Source organism: Centruroides vittatus, unplaced genomic scaffold, assembly GCF_030686945.1.
Source record: "Centruroides vittatus isolate TY-2023 unplaced genomic scaffold, ASM3068694v2 contig_891, whole genome shotgun sequence".
Lineage (NCBI taxonomy): Eukaryota > Metazoa > Arthropoda > Arachnida > Scorpiones > Buthidae > Centruroides > Centruroides vittatus.
In genome coordinates, this window is record NW_027122582.1 from 199733 (window position 1) to 216644 (window position 16912).

The window sequence follows — 16912 nt, forward strand, 5'->3', positions numbered from 1 at the left end:
TAAAGTTTCTATATCAAAAGGACCAACATTAAAACAAAATTTATTGTAAATTTCTGTTTAGTTTTTGAATCCATGTTATGGTTTATACAAGATATTATAACTCAAGTTTCTGAACCAGCAACATTCTGCGAGTAAACAGGCTATATATTATATATTACTAAGCTGTTAGCAATGCAAAATGCATGCTTGTAATGTGATATTATGCTGTAAAAATTAAAAAGTTGAAGTGACTGTTAGTCATCTAAAGAATAAGAAATTATGTATATTTATATTGTAGTTCTTTAACTAAAACACTACTTTCTGCTGTAACTGAAATTAAAGAATAAATTACAGTATCTATGTTTAGCTCAAGCAGAAAGCCAGCAACATGTAGTCATAGCTGCTTGTGACGGTATTTTCATTCTACTCTTGCTACATAAAGAAACATGGAGATATTATTTGCCCAGGTTTTGTTCATTATCTAAAGAAAAACAGTATTACTACACGGGAATAAAGTAAAACAAACACACCTGTAAGTCTGTTACTGGTGTTTGTTGGAGACACACCAGTAACAGGCTCACTGGTATGTTTGTTTTATTATCAAAAGAGAGATAAGATATGGTGATTTAAGCAACAGATTCTTATTGAACATAAAAACATTACATAGTGACTAACTCTAGCAAGGAACTAAGGATATATACAAAAACAAAAATTAACAAAAAGTCTTGCAATAACATTCTTCACACATTAATCATCTTTTGAACTCATACGATACTCTCATACTGATGGACCAGCAACAACAGATCACCAACCAGTGTCTCTTCCATATTGCATGCACTAAACCAAACACTAGTTATGACAAAGTGGATTGCTTTAATTTCCTTCCTCTTTTCCTGTAGTTGAGCTAAATATTTTCCTAGAGAAAGAGATTCTGCATTGAGATCAGATCGTCTATCACATAACAATATACACAGTCTTACTGAGTGATCATTGCTTTATTAATAAGAATTAGATAAACATATTTTCATTCATTTTTTTATATTATTGGTATTAATATTTATTGCATTAAATTTCTTTTCTTTTGAATAAATATATATTCATAGTATGTAGTAGATAATTTGTCATTCTCCTCCCCATACAGTAGAATAAGCAATATTCCTAGTACTTTCTGTGATTGCCAAAAAACAAGTACTTCAGTTAGATATAATGTAAATACAGAAACACACATCTCAGTTTGATTATTAGTTTCTAAATAAATGTGACTTGAAAACAATTTTATGCTGTATCAATAATGCTAAAAGAAACTGAATTTTTAGTCAGTAAGCCAGTTTTTTCCACCATTTTAAGCCAATATAATCATATACTTTGCCATTTAAATGAGGATATAAAATTTTTACGGTAACCATCATCATATGCTTGAAGTAAGAATTGTTGAGTCTAATGAATTTGATAGAGCATAAAAATTCTAGATATGTATAATTTTAATGTAGTCATTTTTATAAATAAATTTTCTAGATATGTATAATTTTAATGTAGTATAGTATAATGTGAGACCAAAAGAAAAAGAAATGAGAGATTTGGCTTTCACAGTCATCCTTGTAATCTTTCAAACTTCTACAACTTGACTTTGAAAATTAAAAGTTATCATATGGATTTTTTTCTTAATTTTATTTTAAATTTATTAAAATGTTTAGTTTTGAAATGAAATTTAAGTGAGATGATTTTTTTTATATTGAATTTTATTTATAACACTGTTTTCTTTGGTTAGGTAAAACATGAAGAATCAGAAAAAGAGATGATAATGGCCAGCAACAAAAGTTTGGCCGAATTTAATCTTTCACAACAACCAGAAATTGATAAATTATGCCGAAATCTAAGCCTGACATATGCCGAAGCAAAGGAGTTAAAGGAGGAAGCCATTCAAAACAAAGCTCAATTAGGTATTGCTAAAATCTTTGACTTTTTTTGAAGCAAAAAATTATTTTTTAATATGCTTATTTCTGGAATAATCTTAATTCAATAATCAGTTGAGTTGCAAAAATTATTTTAAAATGCTAAAATCATGGTACAGTTTTTTGTGACACATCTTGAACTTTACAATCATATATTAGATGATTAAATGAAAAAGAGAATCACGAGCAATAGTGCAGAGTGGTTGGTAACGTAATAAGTCAGACTTGATAATGATATTCAATTTAAGCTTGTTAATGCACTGCTACATATAATTAGAAACCCAAATCTTTAACATTTATTTGCTATGAACTCAAGAGAGAACATTTGAAACTCTGGATAAACAAATAAAACTGGACAGCCTTTAAACAGCTGAAATTTGATTCTTTTTGTAGTTGTATGAAAAAAACTGTAAGATAATCTAGTGTCAATAAATCAATGTCTTAAAGATTTGGGTGTACTTAGAAATGAATCCAATGTCTTGAAGTCTTTTTTTTAGATAACTTTATTTATAACTTTCTTTTTTTTCCTTCTATACAAGCCCAGACTTACTATAAGGTAAACTTTTGTAAACATAAGCCTTTGTTTGTACAGATGATACAGGATATTTTTATATAAACCATGACCTTAATTTTCAGTAACTTTTTCATAAAATTTCTACTAGGAAAATCTCTGTTCTATTGTGAAAGAAATTTCCGATTATTATAATATTTAAATTAAATAATTACCAGCTAATACTTCACTTAGGAGTTAATGACACATGGTTAGTCAACAGATGCTACAAACTCCTACTCCTCCTGTTATTTCTTGCTTTCTTTTTCTCATTTCACCTAATAGAAATGTATAAATTAATACTTCATAATATAAATTTTTTATCATTTCAGTGGAAATAAAATTTACTTAAATATATTAAACTACAAAAAAATCATGTGAAAGAAATACATCAGTACAATAAAATTTAGTGTAAAGTAAACAATTTTAATAAGTAATTTTTGGATATTTAGCAAAAAAAAAAAGTGTTTTCCAAATTTAGCTTTAAATTAGAGATGATTATCAATATTGATATATTGGCATATTGAAATTGGTTTATTTTATGAACCAATGCTCTTCAGTAGTCACTGTCAGAAAAAAGAGGGATCAGTTTGTAAAATAACCTATACCAATATTTGAAAAGAATATGCTTGTATATCAATACAGTTATCATCTCTATCAAAAAAGAAAAAAAGATCAGACATCAGTTATATCTCTACTTTAAATATTAGATTTGTTTATTGAAGAAGTAATAAAATACAAAATTATTTATAAAAATAAAAGTAATTTGGTAAAGCAAGTGTATTCTATAAATTTTACAAATTATTCTCTCACTCTAATACAAAATTTGTTATAACGTATGTATATATTATTTATAACTTTTTTTAGATGAATTATCTAAGCAAACATCATTGGATACTACTCTTGCATTACTTCAGACAGCAACTGCTGAAACCGAAGAAGAATCTGAGGTTTGTTGCTAAATATTTTGTATAATATATTTTAAACAAAATTTGAATTTTTTTCAAAATAAAATATTTGAGTATTGTCATTGTAATTTTTTTTTTAAGACTAGCATATAGTCTAAAAGAATTCTTGACAAAGTTTAATATGCACATTTCAGGAGCCTGTAATCCTAACTGGTTTTAATTAATGCAATGGATTCTGATGAGATCTTATTTAAACATTATCCTTTATATAGTGGTTTCTATCTATTTGAATGATAAGTCTTGTGTGAGTCATAGCTTGACTACATGTAGAAAGTTCAACTTTCTTTATTTCAAGAGGAACGATTTATAATATATAGACCAGGGATGGCAAACCTTTTTGAGCTTGTGTGCCAAAGTTAGAGACTACAAATAGCAATATTTAAAGAAATTAAATGAATATGCTTTAATTAGAATAAATGTAAAAATGTTGATTGAAAATGACAGACGATAAATCAAAATCATACGTTACATACCAGATGATTTCTCCTTACATGCCAGTTTGAGCATCCAGACCATTGGTACCCGATATAGACTTCTATACAATAGAGCATCGATTATCCAACCCCCAAACAACCGTCACATCGGTTAACCGAACGTGTTCTAGTTGGCAAATTCAAATGTCCGCTAATGATGTGGCGCTACAATATTTGGCTATGTCTTGGCTACTTTAATATTATTTTTGTTAAATTTTTGTGTGTTTTAGCTGGAAACACTGGCTCGACCATGAAAGGGAGGCCAGTATTTAATCCAGGCTTAATTTTTTATTTTTTCTTTATTTCTGTATTTATTTTGTGCAAAATAAAGAAATAATTTAATGATGATTATTGTAAAGGTCCGCTTTTAGTGTAGGAGGTCAAAAAGTCACGCGACCATGATAATTGGTCCCACCTGGCGTTGGGGCTATAAACGGCCGGGAAGAACAAAGGAGTATCGTCTCCATTTAGGGGTCAATGTGTTTGCCACGTGTTGGTCGGCTTGGAAAAAAATGTAAACAAGGGACGGACGCGACTGTAAGCTACGTCGTCGGGAGTAGGGCGGACGTCTTTGGAAGCTCCCAGGGGAAAGGAAGGACCTGATTGGTCGCAAGTTGTCGCCGTAGAACTCCTTAAATTGTAAGGGTGGCGAGAGGAACGGGGAGAAGGGCGAGAGACCGGATACGTGGTAGTCTCTGACACTTAGGAAGCCCGTGAGGTGTAGAGAGAGTGTTCTCCTCTTAGGAATTCCTCGGAGAAGGGTTAGTGTAGAGACCGGACGGCCACGCGGTTGAGCCAACTCCGCAAACTGACCGGAGTTTCCCCAGAGTCTAATAGTCCCCAACAGACAAGCTGTACGTGAGATACCACACCTTTGTTGTGTGGGAATGCCGAGAGGTAGGACGGAGTCGTACCTTCTTTTTTTTCGGCGAACAGGTCGGCAAGACCCACCCCACTGTCAAGGATGGCTAAATTTTTTTGATATCCCGACTTGTCGGGATTGGGTAATTAATTGTCAGGTCGAGTGGAGGAAGTGTGTGGGTTCGTCGATAAGTTTACGGCGATATTCGAATAAACGGACCCAGGATGAAAACACATGACGATTTATTTAGACGGACAAACAAAATACAGAAATCTAACGCATCCCGTCCCTAATCGCGTGGGAGAGAGAGTTTACACATGTTGGGGGATCATACCTCGTCTTCTGATATCTCGGTTGGAATTGAAGGTGAAATCGTCTCAGCTCTCCGGTCGTGGAGGTAAGCAGAAGGATCGGTCGGGCGGCTCGTCGTCAGCAGGCTTCGGTGGCTTCGGGGGTTCGGCCCTTGATTCTCAGGACTGATCCTACGGGTCGGGTGTCTTATGTGGACCTTCAGCAACCCCGTTCTCAGATATCTCCCCCTTTATATACTCCAGGTCTCGTCCGCTGCAATCACCAATCGCGATGGTGGGTGATGAGTCGATCTCCGTGACTCAGAGGTCGGATCCGGAGAGGAGGGAAGCGAGTTTGACGGTGGAAGGCTGCACATCCTTTGAATCTTGATCACTATCTCCCGAGGGGGTTTGAACAATAAAATTTGAAAATCGGACTGGCTGGTTTAACCCTGTCCTCACAGTTGCATCGAGTGTGTAATGTTGTCAAACTTGTACATCCTGTAAATATTTGTTTTGTAAATAAACTGTAAATATTCACTGGACTGAGTGTGGAGGTGTACTTTTCTACAAACCAACGTACGGATATTCTTGGGTCGTAAGAACCAACTCGAGATGGATCATCGTAAAGATCTTAGCGGATTACGTAAGGATCTTCACTATTATTATTTTAAAAAAATTTTGTTAGGCTTAACATCGATGAAAATTCAACGTGAAGTAGGTTAATAGCGATATACTGATATTCTTATTACATGGAATATACTAATACACTAATACACTATACTAATAATGTATTTTTTCATACTTTTCGGTTATCCGTTTTTTCAGTTATCCAACCAACCTCAGTCCCCGTCCCCAATTGAGTCGGATAATCGATGCTCTACTGTATTATAAAAAGGAGTGTGATACTCCTTGCTTATGGAAATTTTTTCTGTAAATTATTATAGTTAAGCCACCAGTTTGAATTAAGTTCTATGAGATCATGTTGTTGATCTTCAATAATTGGCACATATATTCAGCTTACAATCAGTTGAAAGATACAGTTGTTCCTGAAGAATTCTAGTGCAGCATTCCCTCATTCCTACTAACAAAGAGATGTTTGATAGCTCATTGTTAAATTAATAGTGTGAAGAGTATGTCTCTAATTTTGTATTGAGTTGTCTAAAAGCCATGGTTTCCTTTTATAGCAAAAATATATTAATTTGTTTTTATTTATATTCTTTTGTTTCATAAATTATCATTGAGTTTGAAAATAATAATAATTTTAACATTTCAAATTAGTTATATCTTGTTATATATAAATAGATTAACTTATGCATTCGTACGTGTATTAAATATCTTGATTGAAAATCTTTCAGAAACTTGCAGAAAGTTTTTTGGATGGAGAATTATCCGTGGAAATCTTTTTAGAGCAGTTTTTAGAAAAGAGAAAACTGTCGCATTTAAGACGAATCAAAGCAGAGAAGATGGCTGAACTGTTACGGCGCATCTCCACGCAGTCGGCAGTCTCCACTCCTAGGAGACCTGCACCTCCCGCACCAAACAGAAGACCCACGCCACCACAATATCCACCCAGACCCATGCCGATGCCGATGCCAGCGCCCAGTTTTGTAAATCCATATACTCCACAGTATCAATCATATCAACCTCCCTACCCTGTCGGCCCACCTATGGCCATGCCTCTACCACAATACAGGTAGCTTATAAACTACATAAGGTCAATTTGTCATTCAGAAACTTTACAGAGACTTAGAATGATCATTTTTGGCACGTGAAGATTGAAAAAAAATTTGCCTTAGAAACGATTGAACGTGTTTATTGCTGTTGGAAAATTAACTCCCTTTATCTAATGAAGAATTCTCAAAAGAATGTTTTTAAAAAATGTAAAATTAATTCACAATTTAAATACTACTAAAGTTTGAGTTGTGAGATTTAAAAATAAAAATTTTCTTGAGCATCTAGATCGAACATTAAGATTTATTTAAGTTTACAAGTTCTTTTAACTCAGTTTAATGTGCCATTTTCCTCTCGTGTTTTTGTAAAATAAATTCAGTAATCCCTAAATGTTCTCGAAAATAAAATACAATAATCAGTAATACTTTCCACATTTGTGTCTACATTGAATTACTATTATTTAAATGGGAGATTGAACCTTTATCGAACAACTACATTGCTACAGATACGAGGTATCTCCCGCTAGACTTGTAACGGACTTGTCAAATATAAAAGTCACTTATGCCATTGTATTTGGTTACTAAGAGCTATTATTTGATGATAATTAGATCCACTTCACAATACCAAGTATCAATTAAGTTTTTCTTTTTTTTTTTAAGTAACTTTTTAACCAAATGCGCAAAACAAATTTTGTGCCATTTATGTCGTTAGTAGAAATTTCCTTGCATTCAGTTATTTTAATGCATTTTAAGTTGTTAATGCCAAAAATAAATCCAAGATTTTGTAAAAAAAAAAATTTGAAAAAAATGGAGTAATGATGCCATTCAAATAAAGCCTTTCAATTGTTCCATTTGTTGTATTTTAACATCATTTAATAAAAGTGTTGCAGTGGAAGCAGATATTTGCTTAAAAATGTTATGAAATACTGTATAATTAAATATTTTTTTGCTTAGAATATACAGAATGGCTCAAAAATTAGTTAAGCAGGACATAGTCTAACACATTTTTAAAAATAACTGTATTATTTATGATTGAGTTGTTTCCAATGAAGTGATTGAATCGCAGATATCACATAACTGTTCCAAACTGGTTTTACTATTGTTAAGTTATGTGTCAATTAATTGATTCTTGGGCCACCTATATATATATATTTTAGTTCAAATTAATGAGAATACATAGAATAATTTTAATAATTTCTGACTTTCAGATGGTTTAATTTGATTTTTTTGAAGTTGTTAATTAAAATCAGTATAATTTTATTTGTATGGTTTTATGTACAGTGCTTTAGGTTCATTCGCTGATTATAGTATGTTGTTTATTGCTGATCCAGTGTCGTGCCATGACATTTGATGACAGGCAAGCTGTGTTTCTGTAAGAAGCCGACTTCTAGGGGCAATCAGTTAATTGCACATCAGTGATTGTCTAGGGCAGTATTTTTCAACTTCTTTCATTGAGTGGCACCCGAGTGAAAAATAAAAAATTGCGGCACCCTTGACCGGCGGCGGATCTAGAATCTGAAAAAGGGGGCTTTAATGGGGGCAGATGAATCTTTTGCGAAAACGAATATTATGCGCAGTGCTGGGGAGGGGACTCCCTCCCCGGGAAGAAAAATTTTAAAAATTGACAATTTTAACTAGCATTTTAATGCAAAAGTAGTGTTTCTACGTGTTCAAAATCAAAATTTAAGTCCATTGAATTTTGTCGAAATACCGACAATGAGTTATCTTGAACTACACTTTTTTTTTTTTTTTTTTAACTCTCCGCCCTGCGGGCACTAAGAGGGCCTCTTTTAGTACGCCCATTATGGGTTCGGCCAGGCCCACAATGGGGCGACCGGGTGGTGTGAACTACACTTAAGTAAATTTTCAAGAAAATGTCTAAAGATCTTAAACTTTGCGACACCCCAATCATGGCGCCGTGGCACTCCAGTTGAAAAACACTGGTCTAGGGCAACGGTGGGCAACCCCCGGCCCGTGAGATCTTTAATAGATTATTAAATTGGAAAAATGACTAATTAATAGTTATTTTTCCAATTCTTTGTAATTTTTGAAAACGATAAGAGAAATAAATGTAGCAATTAACTTTTTATTTATTTATTTCATATTTGCAGACTAAAAAAATTACAAGTCACAAGAAGGCGTCAATTAACTACGGTCCGCGGAAAAAACATAAAATTTATTCTGGCCCATGTTATAAAAAAGGTTGCCCACTCTAGGCCCCATTCGTATTCATTTGTTCAATAAGCCAGTAAAAACCGTAGACTTCTCTAAATGCATTTTTAATTGATTATCTGACGTACTTAATAAATAAACAAGTTCAATATAATTACCTCTGTTATTAGATTCAATACATTCCCTATGCCCTCTAAATGCCAATTCTTGCTTCGATAAAAAACATGTAATATTTATTAATTTAGATACAATATATCTATTAGCTGTAACTATCTTGTTATAATTTTCAATATTAATTTTATATTGTTTACTAATGTTAAATTCTATTCTATTTTGAATTCCAAATTGCTTCAATTTTACGAAAGAATCGATGTGACATTTACGATTTTCGTGTCTTTTCTAGCTTTACTCAAATTATTTAAATCGTCAAAGCCACACACTGATTTTATTTGAAAATAATAGGCAAGGCCAACAAAACAACTTTTGCATTTTTATGCATCCACAAAGCCATTTTATGTCTTCATAAATTTTATCGTGAAAATGTCGAACAAATTTTTTTGTTGAAGTATTTATATTTAATTTAGGTATTGGTCTTTCCCTTTTAATAATGTTTTCTTTTTCATTATATGGTCTTGAGCCAAAACTTTTTTAAAGTAAATTTTCAATATAACAATTACAGTTTAAATTGCTAGCCATGATATAAGGGCTAAAATTAAAAATAAAATTATTAAAACTTACTTAGTAAAATAAAATTTGTGATGGGTATACAATTATACATACCTGGTCCAAAATATTCAATTGTATGAATATACTTTTAAAGAAAATTATAATTAAATATAGTTTTGAGAAGAAACATATATAAAAATAACATAAAATATTATTTCTTTTTAAATATTAAAACAATCCACTTAGTTAAAATTGCTCCCTACGAGTGGCTAATGAATGGAATCGGAGACGATTTTGGTAGGTGTGCAGTGCATGCATGAATGACAAATCCCGAGAGTGTTCATACCGGTTAATGCCAAATGCCTCTTTTGTCGCATCACTAGTGTATCTCAAAGGACGCGACAGGGCTGTTGTCGCGTCCTTTGAGATACACAGCGCTGAAATTTTAAACGTTTCTCACCACAGCTGTAAAAATCTACACACATAAAACTTAATAGCCATTTGTTTTCTAATTTGTTTTAGTATCAGGTGTACACAGAAATCAGATCCCCACTGTACTGAGCTAGTAATTGCTTCGGTTAAGCTTTTGTTTAAGTCAGCAGGGTTTTATTTATGTCACCATTCCCTAATCTCTTAATTATTTAACTACTACTTAGTAGAAATAACTTGAAACCAGTTACTTTGTACTTTTTTTTTTTTTTTAATGGATTTTTTTAAAACTGTCAACTATACAGAATTATCATAAAAACATGTCAGTAAACGCCTATCGGTTGGGTTAAGTTATAAATCTAGTCCAAGGGCAGGGCCGGATTTACATAAGGACATTTGGGGCCTGTGCCCAGGGCCCCCACAAAATAGGGGTCCCCACAAAACTGAAAAAAAATTATGTTTAAACATAATTTTTTTTTTCTATTACCGCGACACCCTAGTGTGGTCTAATCACGAGGGCAACAGGCAGAGAAAACCAAACCCGGGAAAAAACCTATGAAACATCGGAAAATTTCGGGAAAAAATTTTACATAGGTATTTTTCAGTTAAATTAAAATTAGTTTTACATAATAAAATATATGTATGTTTACAATAACCTTATTTTTAAATGAAATTTACAACTTCCTAGTTCAAATCTAATTGAAAGTACAGTATTTTGTGTAAATTTTCTAAATCATCAAATTTGCCTACTCTTAAAGGGGGTCCCCCACCGAATTTGTGCCCAGGGCCCCTCGATTGGTAAATCCGGCCCTGTCCAAGGGTGCGCAACCTTTTTTATAACATGGGCCAGAATAAATTTTACGTTTTTTCCGCGGGCCGTAGTAGTTAATTGACGCCTTCTTGTGACCTGTAATTTTTTAGTCTGCAAATATGAAATAAATAAAACTAAGTTAATTACTACATTTATTTCTCTTATCGTTTCCAAAAAATTACAAAGAATTAGTTATTTTCCAATTTAATAATCTATTAAAGATCTCGCGGACTGGGAGTTGCCCACCGTTGTTCTAGTCTACTCATGATTCACATAATCGGGCGAGGGCAGCCGAATATCTTGCAGGCAGGCGGCTAACAGCCTAGAACCTGTCCTGGATATAAAATTAGAAGCTTTATGTGTGAAGCATCCACCAGCTACACCGGGTGAGGTTAGTGCTCTTTAAAGGGCTTGCACCAATGCCTGTAATCTGGCTGCTTGGAAGCTGACCCGATTTCGACATTCCTTCCGCCACTGATTTATTCGAATATACAATAGCAATCTTATCGTTTTTTTTTTTCACATGTAGTATAGAAATTTGTAATAAGATACATAATGCAGTTATATTAAAATATGAATTTTAATTAATTCAAAGTACGTTAAAATATGAAAATTTATATTTTAGAAAATACAAGGGAAGGTCATTGGAAAATGGAAACGGCGCTTCCATCGCTTCCAATGACGGCACGCCACTGTGCTGATCATTCAGAAATAATGAAAAAATTACTTAAGTGCATCTCTGCAAGTCAGAAAACAGCTTCCTACTTTACGTGCATGATGACACCCACGTGATTTTTTGACAATATCAAGCAAAGAAACACTAGAATTATTGAAAGATGTAGTAATTTTCTATTGTCCGGTGCTTTTCTGCGAGTTCTCTCGAAATGTTTGTGTTTAGTTCCCGAGTGATGAAAGATAGTTTTCTTTTCTTTCGAATAAAGATCGAAAATTTGGTGGTTTTTCAAGATGTCCTTCCTTTGAATTGTCTTTGTATCTATTCATCAAATTCTCCAGAGTAAGTTTTCAGTCAAATTCTTTGTCTTCGTTATTCGTTTGAGATTCTTTTTTAATCTCGTAAGGTTCGAGAGAATTAAGAGTAAGGTTCGAGAAAATTAAGTGGACGATAATCATTTTTGCATAATTTGGCCACGTAAAATGAAAAAATACACACATTTATGTCGAATGGAAAATTTAATACGGTTATCTTTTATTGTCGTTAAGCAATTGTTATCGTTGTTACGAAATACATTGTCGTTTGCATTGTTGAAGGCTAAATGACGAATTTTACAATAAAAATGGGGATTTCACGGGGGTTGGAAAGGGATTACATAGTTGTAAAGCAGAAAAATTGATTGGGAAGTGCAGGAAGCGTGCGATTGTGTGTGTGTGTAAGAATAAATGAATGGACGCGCGTGAAACGGACTGGAGCAAGGTCCGGTGCAGCGTTCATATTTATATTATTTCTATTTTTGGTTTTTTGGTGATCCAAGGGGGTTCTTCCAACGGGACGTGGGCCCCAGGGCCGCCGATAAAGCGAAAATCCCACAGGGGGCCCGTAGGGCAGCTTAAGAACGAAATAAGACTGGAGAGCTGCCCAGCTACAAAAAGGGGCCTGCAGGGCGGAACCGGAATCCGTATCTTAATCCGGATGAAATCGACCAACTGCGAGATTAGCGCAGGGCGCCGGATCGGCCCAACAAGCAGGCAGTTGTCCCGGGGAACCCCCCCGGCCGAGCAAAGGAGCTCGGATGCCTGTTGCATTACAGATTGTAAGCAACTGGCAATAATAAGTCTATTGTTGGCGCGCGGAATTGTTAATGAATTTAATAAAAGCCAAACAATTTTTCGCGCTTATTCCTGGTGTTTCACAAGTCTAAACCATTTATTTACAAAACTGCTTCTCAAATTTTAAAAGTTTTATTCGAATTTCCATCTGAAACGGGCTGCATTTGAAAAAATTGTACTGTACACCTATGAATTTCCACTGTCGCCGCCGTCTGTCCGGCTGTCTTCCTTTGTAATCCGGAACAGCAGCGCTAGATAGATAAGTCGTGAGCAGATGTGGAAACTATAGGGTCGGAAGGCCCCGATTAAATATATACGAACTTCCGATGCAAACCGAAAGTCGCGTTATTTCAATTCAAACGTTTTCACTCAAAGGTGTTAGATAGACGTTCAAGGAAAAGTATGATGTACACGGATAAGCCACTGGTAATTTCAGGCGGAGAGCACATATTTTACCGTAAATTAATTTAAAATACAATTAAAAATTGCAGTTTACAGTTTTCGCCCATCTCTCTTCAGTCTATAAACAATAAAATTGTTTTCTAGCATACAGTTAATAATTTTGCTTTTTAAACAAAGATGTAAAATACGAAAATAACTTAACAAAGGTACAATCCGCCACAGAGTTTACACCGATATTTTGGGCCTGTCGCGATCGCGTCTTTTATTTTTATATATGACGTCATCTATTAACATTCTGCTATTCAAATTAGTTAAGATATAATTATTTTTAATCGCTACATGTTCTACAAATTTCTGTAGATATACATGGTGTTGTAGAAATAAAATTTTAATATTATTTTTACTGCATTGCGATTCGGTATTTTTGAATTTAAACTCGAACGGATCACCGGTGTTCTCTTCCGCACTTAATATTCCGTTAATTAATTAACTCATCTGCCCGTGTTTTTCTGTAATCCGAGTACGGGCCACCGTGTAATTTCTTTACAAGATATTCTTCTAAGTAGAATTGCGAAAATGTACTAACGGTCTACATTTGCTCCCTCCCCCCTTCGGGTTTATGAGTTTTGAATGTAATTTCTAATATATGCGTTCTACTCTTTGATAGAATTTCAGTTGTGGAACACTCTTCTAGTTCTATAAAATCGTCATTCTTTCCCATTCGTTAGCAACTGAACTAAGTTATTCTGCTTTATCCGCCAGAAGAACAATTGTATTATTGTGTTGTAGGCTTAGAGAAACATTTTCAACTCCTTCCTGTCGACCAACTGCCGAAATTTAAATTCGAAGAAACGCGTAATATTTTTTGTAATAAATAATATATTTTGAGACTTGAATATTTGAAATGTATCTAAAATAAAATCAATATAAAATAGTTTTTCTTTCGTATTCAAATATCCGTTTTCCGCAGGAAATTCTTCTCCAAATTGCCGCGGGCCAAGTCTAAATGCAGCCTGTCAAATCTTTGGCGACTTGTCGCTGATTTCTGGTGTTTACGATTAGAATAATTTCCATGCGTTTCTTCTTAAGACCGCTCTTGCGCAAGAAAAAGTAATGCGGAAAAAGAATACAGAAAAGTAATTCTATAGTGGTTCTGTGCGAAATATACATCGTGTCCTCGTCAGATCCGGAAAAGAATTTACGCAATCGGATATTATTGTAATGACGTCACGGCCGAGATGGGGGAAAACGTTATTGTAGCATTTAGTTGGCATGTCTGCGTGTCGATGGATGGAATCTCTTCTATAGACGATTGCATAAAATTCCGATTGCTCTTTTACTTCAAATACTATATTCTTTCGAAACTCTTTATTATGCAGTGGTGATGACGTAAATCTATACTTGATTGCTATCGGTGCAAGAAAGTCCTTTTCCCTATTGCGTAAAAGGAAAGTTAGACACGATTTTCTGCACTGGTTTTGTGGTACGAAAAGGGAAAATTTCTCTAAATACGTTTTCCGCAATTTTTTCCTTAAGGGGCTTTACTCAAAACCATTATCTGCCTATAAAGAAATAAACAAAAATCGACACAAATCTTACGGTTCGAAGATTTAGTAGACACTCTGATAACACAGTGCGATTTAAAATCCGTCCGCACTGGACTTGGAAACGACAGGCGCTTCCAGGAACGAAATAATGACTTGGCGCGTCCAAAGATACAAAGTAAATCATGACGTCGGCAAATCAGCCCAGCCACTTAGGGGCGAAGACCCTTTACCATCGCACTATATAATCCATACCTAGCTAACGTGGGAGAGAGAGAGAGAGAGAGAGAGAGAGTTGCCTATTCAGAATACAACTAAAATGCGCGGTTAGTAGAATCGCAATTGCCGAAACACAGTCTAAAAGAAACAGGGGATAGAAGAATCAATATATAAGTTATATTAACATAACGAAAACTTTTATAAACCATAGGAAAGTTTAAAATATCCTAAAACTGTTCGAGAAGCGAAGCAACTAAAGAATTAACCAGGCATTTTGCTTTTTGAAATAGCTTTATAGACTTTCCATATTTCCACCGAAATATTACAAGACATTTTTCATTAAAATGCTACCATTAAAGAAAATGCAGTCTTGTAATATTTCGGTGTAAATGATAATTGAATTAGAAATGCCTTGTGTGTTATGCGAAAAATGTATATACGAATTTCGGGGCTACACTGCTATATAAAGGAATTTATATAAGATTTCAGTACTTAGATGTGACGAATAGAGTAAGGTTCGAGAGAATTAAGTGGACGATAATCATTTTTGCATAATTTGGCCACGTAAAATGAAAAAATACACACATTTATGTCGAATGGAAAATTTAATACGGTTATCTTTTATTGTCGTTAAGCAATTGTTATCGTTGTTACGAAATACATTGTCGTTTGCATTGTTGAAGGCTAAATGACGAATTTTACAATAAAAATGGGGATTTCACGGGGGTTGGAAAGGGATTACATAGTTGTAAAGCAGAAAAATTGATTGGGAAGTGCAGGAAGCGTGCGATTGTGTGTGTGTGTAAGAATAAATGAATGGACGCGCGTGAAACGGACTGGAGCAAGGTCCGGTGCAGCGTTCATATTTATATTATTTCTATTTTTGGTTTTTTGGTGATCCAAGGGGGTTCTTCCAACGGGACGTGGGCCCCAGGGCCGCCGATAAAGCGAAAATCCCACAGGGGGCCCGTAGGGCAGCTTAAGAACGAAATAAGACTGGAGAGCTGCCCAGCTACAAAAAGGGGCCTGCAGGGCGGAACCGGAATCCGTATCTTAATCCGGATGAAATCGACCAACTGCGAGATTAGCGCAGGGCGCCGGATCGGCCCAACAAGCAGGCAGTTGTCCCGGGGAACCCCCCCGGCCGAGCAAAGGAGCTCGGATGCCTGTTGCATTACAGATTGTAAGCAACTGGCAATAATAAGTCTATTGTTGGCGCGCGGAATTGTTAATGAATTTAATAAAAGCCAAACAATTTTTCGCGCTTATTCCTGGTGTTTCACAAGTCTAAACCATTTATTTACAAAACTGCTTCTCAAATTTTAAAAGTTTTATTCGAATTTCCATCTGAAACGGGCTGCATTTGAAAAAATTGTACTGTACACCTATGAATTTCCACTGTCGCCGCCGTCTGTCCGGCTGTCTTCCTTTGTAATCCGGAACAGCAGCGCTAGATAGATAAGTCGTGAGCAGATGTGGAAACTATAGGGTCGGAAGGCCCCGATTAAATATATACGAACTTCCGATGCAAACCGAAAGTCGCGTTATTTCAATTCAAACGTTTTCACTCAAAGGTGTTAGATAGACGTTCAAGGAAAAGTATGATGTACACGGATAAGCCACTGGTAATTTCAGGCGGAGAGCACATATTTTACCGTAAATTAATTTAAAATACAATTAAAAATTGCAGTTTACAGTTTTCGCCCATCTCTCTTCAGTCTATAAACAATAAAATTGTTTTCTAGCATACAGTTAATAATTTTGCTTTTTAAACAAAGATGTAAAATACGAAAATAACTTAACAAAGGTACAATCCGCCACAGAGTTTACACCGATATTTTGGGCCTGTCGCGATCGCGTCTTTTATTTTTATATATGACGTCATCTATTAACATTCTGCTATTCAAATTAGTTAAGATATAATTATTTTTAATCGCTACATGTTCTACAAATTTCTGTAGATATACATGGTGTTGTAGAAATAAAATTTTAATATTATTTTTACTGCATTGCGATTCGGTATTTTTGAATTTAAACTCGAACGGATCACCGGTGTTCTCTTCCGCACTTAATATTCCGTTAATTAATTAACTCATCTGCCCGTGTTTTTCTGTAATCCGAGTACGGGCCACCGTGT

The 16912-nt window shown here is 34.6% G+C and overlaps 1 protein-coding gene across 1 annotated transcript in view; it reads left to right on the top strand.

Annotated features, from left to right (window-relative positions):
• The window catches only part of Vps37B (vacuolar protein sorting 37B), a 34253-nt gene extending 26592 nt beyond the window's left edge, over positions 1 to 7661 (top strand). Inside the window, exons 3-5 of the mRNA XM_067280795.1 lie at positions 1748 to 1919; positions 3349 to 3431; positions 6433 to 7661. Coding sequence (XP_067136896.1) covers positions 1748 to 1919; positions 3349 to 3431; positions 6433 to 6774 — 597 coding nt within the window. The 3' untranslated portion in view covers positions 6775 to 7661. The remainder of the gene's footprint in view (positions 1 to 1747; positions 1920 to 3348; positions 3432 to 6432) is intronic.
• The last annotated feature ends 9251 nt before the right edge of the window (positions 7662 to 16912 follow it).